The 17,400-nt window shown below is 40.3% G+C and overlaps 1 protein-coding gene across 31 annotated transcripts in view; it reads left to right on the top strand.

The window, feature by feature from the left end:
- PLEKHA7 (pleckstrin homology domain containing A7) overlaps positions 1–17,400 on the top strand; it is a 299,188-nt gene that overhangs the window by 239,986 nt on the left and 41,802 nt on the right. For 24 of the 31 annotated variants that reach the window (XM_042858812.2, XM_005308701.4, XM_005308705.5 and 21 more), the window contains 7 exons: positions 1,195–1,248; positions 1,677–1,700; positions 7,459–7,539; positions 9,600–9,668; positions 9,847–9,927; positions 11,441–11,590; positions 13,452–13,553. In XM_042858812.2, coding sequence (XP_042714746.2) covers positions 1,195–1,248; positions 1,677–1,700; positions 7,459–7,539; positions 9,600–9,668; positions 9,847–9,927; positions 11,441–11,590; positions 13,452–13,553 — 561 coding nt within the window. The remainder of the gene's footprint in view (positions 1–1,194; positions 1,249–1,676; positions 1,701–7,458; positions 7,540–9,599; positions 9,669–9,846; positions 9,928–11,440; positions 11,591–13,451; positions 13,554–17,400) is intronic. The other 7 variants (XM_005308702.5, XM_042858818.2, XM_065592120.1 and 4 more) reach the window with 3 other exon arrangements.

A 17,400-nucleotide genomic window follows, 5' to 3' on the forward strand; every position in this document is an offset into this window, starting at 1 on the left:
GAACTTTTCACTATTTTTTCTTTAAAACACTTATTTCCCATTTCCTTCACCTGCCAAACAGCTGCAGTGAAATAGTTTATATACTGTAGAGTATTCAGGCAATCAAGTAAGCTAATTGGTCAAACATAACTTTCTCTATTACAAAGAATATTGAACATACCAGAGCAATCTTACATTTCTTTGCAAGGATTAATTTAAGTGTGGTATATGGATTCGCTAGCACAGAGTTTTTTCAGATAACTATTTTCATTGTATCAAAACACTGAAGTCTCAAAACTTGAAACCAGAATAGTTGTGTTTTCCTCTGTTTATGCCAATAAGTCCAGAATTCAAAATAATTCCAAAAAATGTTCTGGATATTTTGCCCAGTTAACAAAGATTGTTTGCAACAGTTATGTCTTGCTTTGTTGTTTGTTGAAAATATTTCTGTTGAAAGAAGAGAAATCATTTTCTGTTGTGACTCTGGTGTGCACATTTTTGGGGGTAACTTAAGTAAAGGTAATACTATCTTTGTATAATTATAAGACCATACAGACAGCAGCTACTAACTAGACAGTGTTTCAAAAAGAAAAAAAAGTATTCATTTGAACATGATCAGATGAAAAGCCAGAATGGTTCTCTAACTATATGATAATTTTTATTTAATATTATCCATGAAGCGACTGTTCCATCTCTCCCAAACTGAGGGATGCATACAGTATTTTAAAATGTGTATGAAATTTGACCAGAAGTGTTTTGATGACTTGTTATTAAAGAAATATTTTACATTTCATATCTAAGACCAATCTTAAATAAGGCAAATTTTTCTGTCAATAAGGCATGTAATACAGGATGCTAACACCTTTTTCAATAAAATATCCTACTCTGAGTATACTAGCCATAAAAGTGTTGTTCATGCCTTCGAAAATAATTTAAGCCATAAGTATGTTTTTGTCACCCTGTACATTATGGAAGGGGGGGGGGGGAATCTGTTCTCCATCATACTTTGCCTATTTCATATTCAGCCATAAACAGCAATGTGACAATCAGGCCAATGTGCTTATTTTGTGCCACTTGTGTACCCGCTTTGTCCTTTACTTTTTATTTCTTACATATAGCTTAATACAAGTTTTCCAGTATTTGCAAATTACTTTTAAAGTAGTGGAATACCGTACATTGCATTGTTGTTCATTCTTTTTATATATTTAACTGAAGGCTGATGACACCTACATCCAGCTGAAGAAAGACTTGGAATATCTGGATCTAAAGGTAGGACATATTTATAGGAATCATATTTCCAGTATTGATCATCCCATCAGTCCTCTGTATATCTTCTCCCTACTTGCATTACTCACAATCTTGTGTATCCAGACTTTAGAATGCTGAATTTTCTTTTGGTGTAACTGGAAAATCTCTAAAATTGAGAGAGTCTTACTTCACTGACTATAGGCTGAAAATGTAAACTCAGTAAATTTGTTGCAAGTTTATTTTGTTTTAGTTTAATCTGAAAACAGTGCAAGAATAATTTATTTTATCTTTTGTAAATTTAAAGAAACCAGAGTAAAATCTGATTCAGAATATTAATGTCTGTTACAGCATTATGGTAATGCTGTTATGTTTAAGACTGAGTATTCTAAGTTAACAGAATACAGAATTTCAGTGTTTATTCATTCCTATTTTTCCTTTATTTCTATTAGAAGCTGTCTCCTTTTATGATAACAGTAAGAATATTATTATTTCTAAACATATTTATAATGTAGTAGTGTTGTGATAAATTAGTTGAATATATTGCAATCTTCCTCTCACCTCCATATTATTATCTGTGGGTTTTCCTTGCCATACTTGCATTTCTGAAGATCCTAAATAATTCCTTTCTTCAAACCACTCATCCTATGAAATTTAGCATCGTGGCCCCACAGCTCACAACCAAAGATTAGGTGGAACTCCTTTCAGAATGAATTAAACTTTTCCCTAAATTATTCTGCATGGTTCACTTAAGAGTAATGCAATATTTTCCTAACCACTTTATGCCATTATTGAGCTATTAAATAGCCAGAAACTTCCTATAATTAGCCTACTGGACAATAGGGTAGGTTTGAAAAATAAGCCCATATTGCTCTCATGTTCCTACAGCTTGCATTCACAACCTTGACAATGTCACTGAGTTTTTCAGTGCTGTTAAATTCTTATAAATTTGGTGTATTTTGTTTCAATTTTATAGTATATATTTTTGATACACTCACTCCTTTTTATTTAAACAAATTTTCCAAGTTCAGTCTATCAAAATATGACTTTGTGATTATTCTTTAGCAATAGGATCAAATTCATGTGACATTGTTTAAAGTTCAAGTTTTTCACAGCCAGTGAAATTCTGTATTAACATCTGTATCAAGCAATAGTGGCATCCAGTGGTGAGCCAAGTGGTTAATTGACATTTCTTCCCAAAGAGAGATCTCAAATTCTTATTTATATCAGGTCGCCAATATCATGTTGCATGAATTCAAGATGTTAAACAATGTTATTATCCTGAAGCTCAAACTCTCTGTCTCAGTTAAAATAGCTATCCTCCATGGTAAGCAGATTGAAAACAAAACTAGATTAATAAACTTTAGGTTTTGAAAAATCCATGAAAAGAAAACTAATAATTTTGCTCAGCACAACAGCCTGCTAGCTCTCATAGTGTGAAACTCTTCTTCTCATGCATAAATCATTATTGAAGGGACTGAGCAAGATTTTCTCTGCAATTGCATCTCCCAACTGGGAACCACCCTAGTGCTGGGCACAGGAACTGAGAGTAGAAAGACTCTGCTGTGCTCTCAGCGCCCGCAGTTGGTGTCCAAGCAGTGTGGAAGAGGAGAAGGAATCATAGAATTGTAGGACTGGAAGAGACCTCAAGAGGTCATCTAGTCCAGTCCCCTGCACTCATGGCAGGACAAGTATTATCTAAACCGGGGGTTCGGCAACGTTTGGCACGTGGCTCGCTAGGGTAAGCACCCTGGCGGGCCGGGCCAGTTTATTTACCTGCTGATGCGGCAGGTTCGGCCGATCGCAGCCCACATTCGCTGCGGTTCGCCGTCCCAGGCCAATGGGGGCGCGAGAAGCGGCGCGGGCGAGGGATGTGCTGGCCGCAGCTTCCCGCCACCCCCATTGGCCTGGGAGGGTGAACCACAGTGAGTGGGGGCCGCGATCGGCCGAACCTGCCGCGTCAGCAAGTAAATAAACTGGCCTGGCCCGCCAGGGTGCTTACCCTGGCGAGCTGCGTGCCAAACGTTGCCGACCCCTGATCTAAACCATCCATGACAGGTGTTTGTCTAACCTGCTCTTAAAAATCTCCAGTGAATGAGATTTCACAACCTCCCTAGGCAATTTATTCCAGTGCTTAACCACCCTGACAGGAAGTTTTTCCTAATGTCAAATCTAAACCATCCTTGCTGCAATTTAAGCCATTGCTTCTTGTCCTATCCTCAGAGGTTAACGAGAACAATTTTTCTCCCTCCTTCTTGTAGCCACCTTTTATGTACTTGAAAACTGTTATCATGTCCCCTCTCAGTCTTCTCTTCCCCAGAATAAACAAACCCAGTTTTTTCCATCTTCCCTCATAGGTCATATTTTCTAGACCTTTAATCATTTTTGTTGCTCTTCTCTGGACTTTCTCCAGTTTGTCCACATCTTTTCTGAAATGTGGCGCCCAGAACTGGACACAGTACTCCAGTTGAGGCCTAATCAGCATGGAGTAGAACGGAAGAATTACTTCCCATGTCTTGCTAACAACATCCCTGTTAATACATCCCAGAATGATGTTTGCTTTTTTTGCAACAATGTTACTCTGTTGACTCATATTTATCTTGTGTTCCACTATGACCCCCAGATCCCTTTCTGCAGTATTCCTTCCTAGGCAGTCATTTCCCATTTTGTATGTGTGCAACTGATTGCTCCTTCCTAAATGGAGTATTTTGCATTTGTCCTTATTGAAATTCATTCTGTTTACTTCGGGCCATTTTTCCAGTTTGTCCAGATCATTTTGAATTTTAATCCTGGCCTCCAAAGCACTTGCAACCTTCCCCCCATCTTAGTACCATACACAAACTTTATAAGTGTACTCTCTATGCCATTATCTAAATCACTGATGAAGATATTGAACAGAACCAGACCCAGAACTGATCTCTGCAGGACCCCATTTGATATACCCTTCCAGCTTGAATGTGAACCACTGATAACTAATCTCTGGGAACAGTTTTCCAACCAGTTATGCATCCACCCAATAGTAGCTCCATCTAGGTTGTATTTCCCTAGTTTGTCATGTGAGACAGTATCAGAAACCTTAATAAAGTAAAGATATACCACATCTACCACTCCCCCCCATCCAGTCACAGAAACAGTGAATTTGAATAAAGTCTGTGAAATGCTGATAGGCGCTGCGACCTAGCGCATGGGATCATGACACCACGCAGGTTTGGCATGTCCACCCCTCCAAACCTGAGTGGTGTTGTGACCCCATGTGCTAGGTCACAATGCCGATCGACTTTGGCCATCTGTCTCCATCTATGGAGGTGTTGTGACCACGTGGGCCAGGTCGCAATGCCAAGAGCGGGGGACCTGGGCCTAGCCCCATGGGACAGGAGCCATGAGCGTAAGAGGTGAACTTGTTCTCCCACAACCACCCATGGGCTCCCCACTGTCCTGCTTTCCAGACATAATTGTTTTTTTGCACCTGTGCCATGAAATATATTAAAAATTTGTGTGACAAAATTGTAGCCCTAATTATGACTCAGTTTTTAATTACATGATCACATACAGTTTTTTTCCATAGGATCCCTGCCTCATTCAATGCACAGTAAGGAAGGTGCTCACTGAATGAGCAACTATTTGATATTTTGTTTTATCCTCATTGTTTAATGTGTGGCCCCATGCCTTAGGCCTGATGTACACTTAGAAGACTAGCTTGATTTAACTGCATCAGTCAAGGGTGTGAAAAATCCACACCCCTGAGCAGCGTAGTTAAAGTAAAGCAAGTCACCACATAGACAGCACTAGATCAACAGAAGAATTCTTCCATTGACCTAGTTACCACCTCTCGGAGAGGTGGATTATCTGTGCTGACAGGAGAATCCCTCCCGTTGATGTAGGTAGTGTCACACTGAAACACATAGCACTGCCAAATGGTGCAGCTATGCTGCTGTAGCATTGAAAGTGTAGACAAGCCCTTATTTACTGAAAACTAGTCAAATCCTTACACAGTAAGGAAAGACATTTCATGTGTAAGCTTATAATAAAGCATGCTACAGGCAGTGGAGAATTGAGAAATGCTAAAAGGAAGTAGTTTGTTTTCTGCTTAATAACTATCTGTCTGTAGAGTGGGTGGGTAAATCTGATCTCATAATACCATAGTAACTTGTTGATTTTTTTAAATTCAAACATACATTCCAGATTAGGAAATGCAGAATGTGAATGAGGAAGGCCTAATGAAGTGTAGAAGAGTGTATTCCATTAAGCATTTGCACTAGAACAATTAAAGAAAATCTGGGGTCCTCTGTGAAGCCATTCAGTGGTTCATCATAGAAATGTAGGACTGGAAGGGACCTTGGCAAGTCATCAAGTCCAGCTCCCTGCATTGTGGCAGAATCAAGTAAACCCAGATCTTCATTGACAGGTGTTTGTCCAACTTGTTTTTAAAAATCCAATGATGGGGATTCCACAATGTACCTTGGAAGCTTATTCCAGAGCCTAACTACCATTATAGTTAGAAAGTTTTTCCTAATATCTAACCTAAATCTCCCTTGCTGCTGATTTAAGCCCAGTACTTTTGTCCTACCTTCAGTGGAGATGGAGAACAGTTGATAACCATTCTCTTTATAAACAGCCCTTAATATATTTGAAGACTGTTATCAGGTTTCTCCCCCTTTCCCCCCCGAAACTTCTTTTCCCAAGACTAAACATGCCCAGTTTTTTTAACCTTTCCTCATAGATTAGTTTTTTAAACCTTTTATCATTTTGTTGCTTTTGGACTCTACAATATGTCCAGATATTTCTTAAAGTGTGGTGCCCACATTTGGACATAGTATTCCATCTGAGGCCTCAGCAGTGCCAGTAGAGCGGGACAGTTACCTCCCGTGTCTTAGTTACGATATTCCTGTTAATGCACCCTAGAATGGTGGTAGCCCTTTTTTTCAGCTGCATCACATTGTTGACTCAAAGTCAATTTGTAATCCACTATAACTCTCAGATCCTTTTCAGCAGTACTGCTGCCTAGCCAGTTATTCCCCATTTTGTAGTTGTGCATTTGATTTTTCCTTCCTGAGAATAGTACTTGGCAATTGTCTTTATTGAATTTCATCTTGTTGAATTCAGGCCAATTCTCCAATGTGTCATGATTGTTTTGAATTCTAATCCTGTCCTCCAAAGTGCTTGAAATTTTTCTGAGCTTGGTGTAAGCTCCAGATTTTATAAGCATACTCTCCACTCCATCATCCAAATCATTAATGAAAATATTGAATAGTCCCAGGCCCTGGAATGACTCCTGAGGGACCTCCTAGATATGCCTTCCCTGTTTGACAGGGACCACTGATAACTACTGGGCTTTCAACCAGTTGAGCATCCATCTTATAGTTGTGCACCCACCTAGACCACATTTCCCTAGTTTGCTTATGCAAATGTGTGGGACATGTCAAAAGCCTTACTAAAATCAAGCTATAACTTTGTAACCTTTTCTGTAGCATCTGCTCCAAACTTATGTCATAACAACTGGAGTTCAGTTCCTCTGAGGTAAAGAGGAGAGAGAAATAAGGTGGAATGTGTGTGTTCATAAAGAGAATTAAGGAATAGTGGATAGCGGTTTTTTTGTTAATGGAGGAGTGCAGGATCTGTGATGTGCCATAGCCAAAACATTGATCAAAAATAGATAGCCTGATTCTGAGGGTGCTCGTGTTATCACCTCTAAGCAGTCTGCAGAAAGCAGATTGTACTGTACTGCTAATTTCCTGACACTGGATCATGACCAGAAAATATCACACTATACTTGGTGGGGCCCTTGGAAACTACAGGTTTGGCAACACTGTAAGGCACTGAGTTACACTGTGTTTGCATATGTTGCAAAAGTAAAATTAAAAAAATAATTAGTTTCATGGTTGAACTAGCAGTCTTTCCAAATCATAACTAATGTTATATCAGAGGAGAAGCAGTGAGTTATAATTTCCAGGTTGTTTTTTTAAATTTTGGTGATCAGTGTGGAAAAAGAAAGTGCTCTACACATATCAATATTCTTCATCTCTAAGTCAAGGGGTAACAATCAGGAATGAGGCAGCTACAGTACTTGCTGGTTGCCTTCCCCTGGAGAATAGTTGCAGAAAGAGAGAGGAGATCAACTTTACAGATATTTTATCTAACTTCTGGAATCTCTATTTCTGTTTTTCGTGGGATTCTGAGTTGTAATATCTTTTTTTCCCCAGTAACAAACTATTGCTAAACTTTTGTTTGAAACAGATAAAAAATAATGGACCTCTGATCAACATGGTTTACAAAGTGCTAAAGAACTCAGCACAAGGGTTACTGTCCGGTATAAATGTAAGACTGCTTGTATCTGAAATGTGACCATCCCATCGCTTTTTTTTCAAACAGCAATCAATGTATATACCCTAGCTTCCACAGGTGTATCATGATCAATAGAAGAGCTTCCTGCAAAATGTTTTTTTAGGCTGTACGCAAAATTATGGCTGACCTCACTGTGCTTGGTTTCGTATTACCATATGTTGAAAATGAATGGCTGTGTTAAGTAGTGACTCCTTTATGTAATTCCTAAAGCGTGAAAGCATGCTAAACCTTATTTTATGTTCTCATTTTCACTGCTTTGAAATTAAGGTAACTTTTGCACTTGTGATTATATAATCCATTTCAAAATATAACAAATTATTCATCATTGCAGACTATGAGAAAAGTTCACCTATCCACTAGCTTGCAGATTATTAAAGCAGCAAATTTTGTACTTGGATACACATCTGTTTATGTTTAAATATACTAAATATTTTCCTACACTTGAAAATGTGACTGAATATTTACTATCAATAATGCTAAATGACTTGCATTAATAAATTTAAAAGGAAAATCATTCCTATTAAAATATTGTACTATTTGGCAATTTATGTTGAAAATATAAAAATAATTAAGACTGGTTTCTTCTAAGGGAGAGTAAACCTTGTATTTGATGATGGGGAAATAAACGTCTGGCTTTTATTTCATGAAATTCACATGATAAATATATGCATTCTTTGAAAATGGAGAGGTGAGATGTATAGGCATGAATAATATAAAAATGGTAAATGTACTTATATCTTAACACTAGAATAATATTTGAAAATCCTACTTGGTGACCGGCTAACTTCATCTAAAATAAAATGTTGAGGGATAGTTGAGTGTCTGTCCACTTTAAATTGTGGGTAGTCCCTAAGGATTATCTTCTTTCCTTCTAGAAGTTGGATTTGGAGCCAGAGATTACTGGAATGAGAGAGGGTGAAACTAGAAAGAAGTACATCCAAAATGAAGTGCATTTAAATATCAATTTCGCTCCTGCCCCAGACTAATATCCCTCTTTGCGTTCCCATAACATTCATTGTGGACTGAGGTAGAGTGAGCCCTTTGTAGATATGCAGGAACTACTAAGACACGTTTTTAGTCAGTTGGGCCTCTATCCTGCAAATGCTTATGCACGTTTTTAACTGTAAGACCATGAATAGTCCTATTTACTCCAATGAAGATTACTCATACATCAAAGTTTTGTAGGATGGGGCCTTACTTTTAAACTAAGGACAAATGGGATCGATGTTTCCTTTGATTATAAATCTGACACAGTTGCACTAGTCATTTGTCATTGGTGCTGCTCCACCCCCGTCTTCTGACCTGCAGAAACCGCACAGTGTCCTCCAGGTGTGCTCTCAGTGAAACTTTATTTCAAGGCCCTTTCACCAATATCACTACAGCCCCCCATGCTCCCACCTATTTACAGTGTTTGCCAAGCTTTAGGCACTCTCAGCAGGACTTGAGGGGAACAGAGGTCTCCCTAGTCTGAGCCTCTGTGTATTTAACCCCAGCTAGCCCTGTTCCTCTCTTCTCTCTCTCTCTCCTCTTTTCTTGCACTTCATTCCTGTGCCTTCTTTAAGCCCTGGGGTGATTGGCCAGTTGAGTTCATTAACCACAATCAGCTTCTCCTGGAGCACTAATTAGCCTATAAGTGATCAGAGTGCAGGCTCACCTACTCACTATCTGCACACTATCACATCATTAAACAGCCTAATTTAACTAATTGGTAATCCTTTGGAATTAGATATTGATGTACCATTGTCATATTTCAAAGATTTGATATGACAAGCTTTTTGTAATAATTCTAGAGTCGTACATTTTCTTTTCGTGAAGAAAATAGTATTGATCTGTTACTTTTACACAAGTTCTACAATTTATCTAAAAAATTTTATATTTCAAAAGATAAGCCCTTTAACATTTATTTTTAGTGTCAGTAAATCATATAATGTGTTGGCTAGAGCATATAACAAAACGTTTTCTTTATCACTGAAGCATAATTATACTTCACTTTGCCACCAGTCTAATATATCTTTAAACCCTATTCTTTTTAGGTGACAGGGCGTGATATACTAAAAGAACGAAGTACAAAACCTGTCAAGATTGCAGAAAGTGATATTGATGTAAGTATCAAACATCAATTCAAAACCCTGTCAAATATAGTTACTTTAGCATTTAGCTGTTTCTGTTACACTGTAATTGTTCTCATTCTGATCCAAATGCAAACGAAAATCGTGCTACAAAAGAAGGGTTTCTTTCTTTTTTTAAATCTAACTTAAATATATATGGTTTTATTGGTAGGTCAAGCTAAGCGTTTTCTGTGAACAGGACGGGATTCTACAGGACTTGGAAGACAAAATAAGATCCCTTAAGGAAAATAAAGTAATACAATTCAAATTTTTATATGTTAATAATAATAATAAATTCTCTTGGACAAACCTTAAAGTTTCTTATTCAGGCTTTTGGGATTCCAAACCAAGCATTAGATTATTGTAATGTACCAATATTGTAATAATTCACTTTGGACAATATATACACCTCTTTTATTAAAGAATGAAAATGGTATGTTTTGAATATTACAGATGAGTAATGTATTTGGAAAATATACTTTTTAAAAAGTTTCAATAATGCATATTTTAAAACTACTCACATTTATTTTTATGTGACCTCCATTACAAATTTTGCTGAATGCACATTTTCAGAATAGTTTTGTTTTTCTTTTTAAGTTGACAATGGTATGGGGCTGGGTCAAGGAAAGGGCTCAATCTATATCATTATTTTAACACAGTTATAAGATTAAAAAAACAGTCTCACCAGAGAGGCAACTGTGTTATCACAGTTAGCAATGTTTTAAAACTTGTGCTAACAAGAACCATATTTAAATAGCATTGTAGGTGGTATGATTGCATTAGCATAATGCAAAAGGCTATAAAAAAGGGGGGGGCAGATCCTGAGTTATTTCAATATAGCTAAGCCAATTTACAACAGCTGAGGTTCTAGCTCCAAAAGTCTCAACCAAACTTGCAGTAACTTCTTTGACCTGTTTGCTGCTAAGACGGGTTCTCAAACTTTTGTATTGGTGACCCCCTTTCACATAGCAAGCCTTTGAGTGCCACCCCCCTAATAAATTAAAAACACTTTTTTATATATTTAACACCATTATAAATGCTGGAGGCAAAGCGGGGTTTGGGGTGGAGGCTGACAGCTCGTGACCCCCCAGTTAATAACTTTGCAACCCCCTGAGGGCTCCCGACCCCCAGTTTGAGAACCCCTGTGCTAAGACCTTCTTGTTCCTCCCCCCAACCTTCTTTCTTCCTTCTGTTTATATCCCGTTTAGAATTCACACAGTAAATGTTAACAAAAGGACCTTTTCTTCCCTTCTCTTCCTTTCATTGTGTGTGTGTGTGTGTGTGTGTGTGTGTGTGTGTGTGTGTGTATAAAACTAACATTTTACTAGCTTTGAGCCCTACCTGTATACTCTGGGGGCTGCTGAAATTAAATGTGCTCATTAAAATGAATGTCTGAATATAGTAGGTAAATTTAGAGGCAGTTTAGAAAAAAATGCTTTCTACTGTTTGCACAGAAATTAAACATGAAAAATTTCACCCCCATTGGTTAATGTTTTTGAAAGGTACAAACACTAAAATGGATTTATAATGGCAATTGTGTTGCAACTTAGTGGTTGCTACTGACTATTGCTACTGTGATGGCCCAAGGCTTCACACCTTCCAATAATCAGTTTCCTTCTTTGTCCTCTCAGTAAAAGGAAAATCTGTGATCCTAGTGATTTAGAGGAAAGACTTGAGAGGTAGAGAAGATTTTTCATATTCTCAGTAGTAAATCAGTACAGACCCATACAAATGTAAGTCTATTTTATTTTCCTTTCTTTCTTTAGGACCAGTTGGAATCTGTTTTGGAGGTTTTGCATAGACAGATGGAACTGTACAAAGACCAACCACAGCATGCAGAAAAAATTTCTTCCCAGCAGAGACTTTTGCAAGAGGACCTCATTCATATTCGGGCTGAAATATCCAAGGCATCCACTGTATGTGTTCAGTGCTTCCAAAGAAATGCTAAGCTAAGCGCTAGACTAAAATGAATTACTTTTCAGACATAGGGTTAAATCCTACAAACCAATTTAGATAATGTACAGAATATGAAAACAAATCATGCAGATCTGTCTTTTTAATGGCAGTCTTAATTGCAAACCTTTGTTCCAGTTTCCACTGGTATCCTGGTATAAACTAGATTAGTGGTTTTCAAACTCTTTCTGGGGACCTAATTGAAGAAAATTGTTGATGCCTGCAACCCAACGGAGCTGGTGATGAGGGGCTCAGGGCTGGGGCAGGGGGTTGAGGTGTGGGGGTGAGGGCTGTGGGCCGGGGCCAGGAATGAGGGGTTCAGGGTGTGGGAGGAGGCTCTGGGCTGGGGCAGGGGGTTGGGGTGTAGGAGGGGGTCAGGGCTCTGGGGTGGGACCGGGGATGAGGGGTTTGGGGTGCAGGAAGGGGTTCCAGGTTTGGGGGGGGCTCAGGGCTGGGGCAGGGGATTGGGGTGTGGGGTTGGAGCTTGGATTTATGAGTTTTTTCCTGTCCTGGCACCGCGGACTGCACTGTACCCTGAAAGCAGCCAGCAACAGGTCTGGCTCCTAGGTGGTGGTGCGCAAGTGGCTTCGCTCTACTCTCACCCTCAGGCACCGCATCCCCTTCCTCCCTCCCCCCCCAGTTCCCATTGCCTGGTTCCTGGCCAATGGGAGTGCGGAGCTGGTGCTCGGGGCGGAGTCACTTCTGGGGTGCAGGGCGGTGTCGAAACAGGTAGGCACTATCCTGCCTTAGCTGGGCAGCACCACTGACGGGACTTCTAACGTTCCGGTCAGCGGTGCTGACCAGAGCAACCCAGTGCCTGACGTGTTGCAACCCAGTACTGGGTTGCAACCTGAAGTTTGAAAAATGCTGAACTAGATTCCCTGGAACTTTTCTAGGTGGAAAAAGGAATTGGGTCTTACCCTGGAGTATTAGCCAGAATTTTCTCTCTCTCAATTACCACAACCTAATAAGAATAAACTTTAATAAAGGCACCACATCAAATTAATGTTATGTTTCATTAATAGGCCACACAAGAAAGGAAATTTTAAACCCACCTAGCACTCTGTACTCAGCCACATAATCCCTAACTCCTACAGTACATGAGGATAGTTTTTAGAAAACTGCCTCTAAAATTGTACTCACAAGTCTTGTGTGTATCAGTCAGGTAAATTAAAATGTCTACATCATATACATGCACGTATGCAGTGATTTGTGTCCGCAGACAATGCACTGTTTTACGGGCTGTGTTGAAAATTTACATAGAGGTGCGTAAAATCAAATCATCTTCCACTATTTTGAGTCAGAAAGCAGAATGTACAGCTGCAGATGTTAGCCATAATGTAAATGACTTAAGGATTCTCTGGTGGCCCCGACTCAGGGGTGAATTTGTACCAACATTTTAGAACTCTCTTAAAATAGTATGTTCAGTTTTACACATTACAGAAGTAAAGTGAACAGGGTATTGAAATTAAGCTGTCTTCCTTCAAGAATTCATTTCAGTGCCTAGATTCCTTTGAACTCCTGCTTTGTCCTTAAATAACTAATAGAGCATTCTGTGTTTGCAGATTATAAAAAAAATTCTAACTAAAGATCCTGCAAGGTGTGGAGCACTCGGGCCACAACCCAGTAAAGCATTTAAGCTCATGCTTCATTTTGAGCTCATATCATTACATTCTGTTCAGAACACATCATTTTTCTTTTTTCAATCGAACAACCTAATCCTTAAAGTTAAGAACATGCTTATTTGTTTAACCGGCTGAAAGTGCTGTGCACCTTTTATTGCTTATTGTAGGGTTGCATTGAAAATTTTCTCTTTGCCAACAGGAAATGGAAAATGCTTGGAATGAATATCTGAAATTGGAAAAGGATGTGAACCAGCTGAAGAAAGCCTTACAGGAACAGATGAACAGATCATTTTTTCCTCAGGTGAGTCTGTTTTCAGGTACTAAATTACTGTTGTTGAGATCTTGCCTGAACTCTAAAATGATTAACTCCTGGGAGGAAGTATCTCAAATGTGTGGGGAATACTGGAGGGTTCCCTGCCTGCTGTTCCTGCTGGACGTATCCAAAGTCAGCAAACTATACTTCAAGGTACCTAGCTAGCTTGAATGAAACATGTATTTAAGAATCTCATATTAGCTTTATTATTAAATACAGAAACAATCATTTGCTTTTGTCCTTTTGTTTTTAAATTAATTTTGATACAGGAAATTTAAACATGCCGTATAAATATAGTCCTGAGCAGGGAGACATCCTTGAAAGAAGGGTCTAATAGAGAAGCACTAGACATAGGTTGACATTTGTAACAGGAAAACAATTAGAAATTCTGCAGAAGTATCTTCTTGGAGAATTAACCGTTGGTTAAAACCTAGAGTATGAGATTCTGCTAACAGTGATATTGGAGAGTAAAGAGAACTAAACAGAAAAATTCTATTTCCTAAAATGTCAACATCTATAATTTAGAAGTGTGTGTGGAGGGGGGGGGGGAGGGCGGAAATTAGAAGCATTACCTGGCAAAGGATATGGGGAAATCCACTGGCAGGACATTAGTACTAATGCAAACTCTTTGAGAACATACATGGGGGCGGGGGGGGGCGGGGGGGGGGGCGGGCAACCATTAAAAAGTCACCATTTACTAACACCATAGTGTGGTATTTAAAATATTGGAAGTAGCTCCAATCATACTGTTCATGCATGGCTATCCTAATGAATGTCCCATGATTCAGGTATTGTATTTACAGTTGCAGATGTTTGAAACTTCTTCTAACATTGTTAGAATAACAATGTTATTCCTGAACTTAGGATAAACATCTAGGAAGATACTCATTTTCTATATGTTTAATTCCTAAATGCTGCCGACTCCTGGCATTCTTAACCCTAAAGTATCTACTAATGCCTGTTTGTATCCTACATTCTTTTGGCTCGTAAAGTGGAAAAATGGTGGTAACATAGCAATGAGATGTCTAGGTTTATTTCCAGTGCTGCAAATGTTTTTCATAACGTTATGTCTGTGCAAATTTGTCAGTATTTTATTAGATACTGTCATTTTTGACATTAATAACTTTTTAATTTATAAGTCTGTGCAGGACTTTCTAGTTTTCCATTTATTTGATCTGTCTTTGTTGATTCATCTGTCCATTTTTAAGGTCATCAGTCACTGATGTGCTATTTTCCTTACTTGTTCTCTGTCATGTTGGGATATTAGTGGATGGTTATCTCTGCAGCTCCCTTGTAAATTGAAACAACTGTTTAGAACTTATCGGTGTTTGAAAGATATCTGGATTTTAAACCAATTATTTAATTATGAATCATGCAGAGAAGCGCTATTTTCATCTGTCATCTTATTTGCAAAAACAACAACAATGTGATTATTCATTCAAATCCCTGGCTATTTATCTGGATATTTCCTACCAAAAGAAAACAGCAGTTATATTTTAAAATTCTTATCTGATTACACTGTTCTTCTGACCCATTATCAATTAGTGCATTTGTTTTGATCATTATCAACTAAACCTCTTCTATCAAGTTATGGGTTTGAGAAGGTTTTTATATTGTATCATCTGTCTTAAATTCCATTCCCTTGCTTCTAAAGAAGTCATCTCTCAAACTTGATGCCTGGGCAGCTTTGCGTGCCCAGAATATTATTAAACTGAAGCCAACTGTAAAACATACCATACCAAAGAAACTTCATTAACTTAGAGTTAAAGTTGCCCAAATTCATGGCCTGTCAACTCAAAAAACAAAAAAACAAAAAACACCACACCAAGGAAATTAATTCTGGTCATATGTCCATACAGAATACACTTCACCAAAGGTAGTTGGTTCTACACGCTCCCTGTGCCCTCCTTCCATATCCTAATCCTGTTCCCAATAGTTGGAAAGGACGGGGAGAATTCCATCCAAATTGTTTGAGTTGCTAGTAGTTTGACTATGAAGGCAGCATTTTCCCCGGGGGAGCCTCCACTGACTCACCAGAGGGACCCTTGATCTGATACCTTAGCATGAATCCTGACTTGGAAGATTAAGATGCCCTGTGAGGCAGGGAGGACATGGATAGAGAGTGGCATTGACATTAACATGGGAAGTGGGTGAAGCAGGGTTTCCTAGTGGCTAGTTCAGTTGTCTAACCTAATTCCCAAGCTGGTTTCCTGATCCCTCCCATTGCGTGTTTTTTTCTTTATCTTTTACTAACATGAAGTTCTTCCTGCCTTAACTCGAGCTCTTTCAGTCTCAGCTCCCTGTCATATTCCAGTCGCATCCGCTCCCAGGACGGGGAGCTCCCCTGGGACGATCCCCTGTTGGCCGCTGGGGTCAGGGTGCCCTCGGTATTCACTGGGCTTCTTCCAACCCCTCCCCGAGGCATAGGTAGGCAGGGTCTCAGGATGTCCTCGGCAGCAGTCTGACCCCTCCGAGCCATGTCAGGCCCCGGGGCCCACGCTGCATCCGCCGGGCGGCTTCTCTCTGGGACAGGGCTCGGTTCATCCAAGCGATGACTCTCCTCCAGCTGGGCAATTAGCTGTTCTTCGGTGAACCTCCCAATGCGCAGCCCCCTCTGCCTGCACAGCTCCACCAGGTCGCTCTTAAGGCGTTCAGCATACATCCTCCTGCTGGCCACTCGCCGGCCTGTGCTCTCCGCTTTCCACCGTTCCAGGGAGACTCCTAGTGTGCCAGCCCTTCTTCAGGTCACCACCTCTCTGCCAGGGTCGAGCTGAAGACTCCTCCGCCCCGTGACCACTCGCTGCGATCCCCCGGGGGACCCTGTTACTGCAACAGTCCTTCTCTCTGGTCACACTCTCCCAGGGGTTAATCGCCCCCGAACTGTCTCTCTCTGACTCTTCAGCCCACCTGGTCCCCGTCGATCGCCCTTCGTTTTACTGCTTCCCAGTCACTTACTGCAGGAAGCGCCGTCCATGGGGTGCAGTAGATCCCACCACTGTCACCGGTTGTCATGGAGTGTGAGGGGACACAAGGCCCTGCCCCCCCGGCTTCCTACGATTCACCATGACTTTCAGCCAGCCAGTAAAGCAGAAGGTTTATTTAGTCGACAGGAACACAGTCCAAGACTGGTCTTGCAGGCACAGACAACAGGATCCCCCCTCAGTTAGGTCCATCTTGGGGTCCCAAGGCACCCCAGTCTCCTTGGGAGGTCAGAGCCCCGTCTGCCTTCCAGCCATATCACCAGCCAGCACCCAAAACTCTCTCTTCAGCGACCCCTCCCACAGCCTTTTGTTCAGTTTCCCGGGCAAAGATGTCACCTGACCTCTAACCCCTTCCTGGGTTCTCATGTTACATGCTCAGGTATTCTCCGTTGGTCAGTCTCCCATCCCCCAATGCAGACTATCCTAGCCACACTCCCCTGTCAGCATTCAAAGACCACAGTAAGAACAGTCCCAGTTTGTCACACTGTGTTCTTCGCATTGTACAGCTCTTCAAGATATTCTTTCCATTGTTTATTCTTTGCTTGTTCGTCCTCAATTATTTGTCTGCACTTGTTATTCACCACCAACATCTCCATTTCATATGTCCCTTTCAGTTCTCTTATCTTGTGATACAACCAGTGTTCCCTCTAATTTTCCCACACATGTGCGGAATGAATTTTGTTATGCGCACCAATATGGAGGTGACACATCACCTTCGTATTGGTGCACATAACAAAATTTATGTGGTGGGGGGGTGAGTGGTTTGGAGTGGGGGGAGGCTCAGAGCTGGGGCAGAGGGTTGGGGTGCAGGGGTGTGAGGACTTCAGCTGGGGGTGTGGGCTCTGGGGTGGAGC

Source organism: Chrysemys picta, chromosome 4 (genome assembly GCF_011386835.1).
Source record: "Chrysemys picta bellii isolate R12L10 chromosome 4, ASM1138683v2, whole genome shotgun sequence".
In the NCBI taxonomy this organism is placed as follows: domain Eukaryota; kingdom Metazoa; phylum Chordata; order Testudines; family Emydidae; genus Chrysemys; species Chrysemys picta.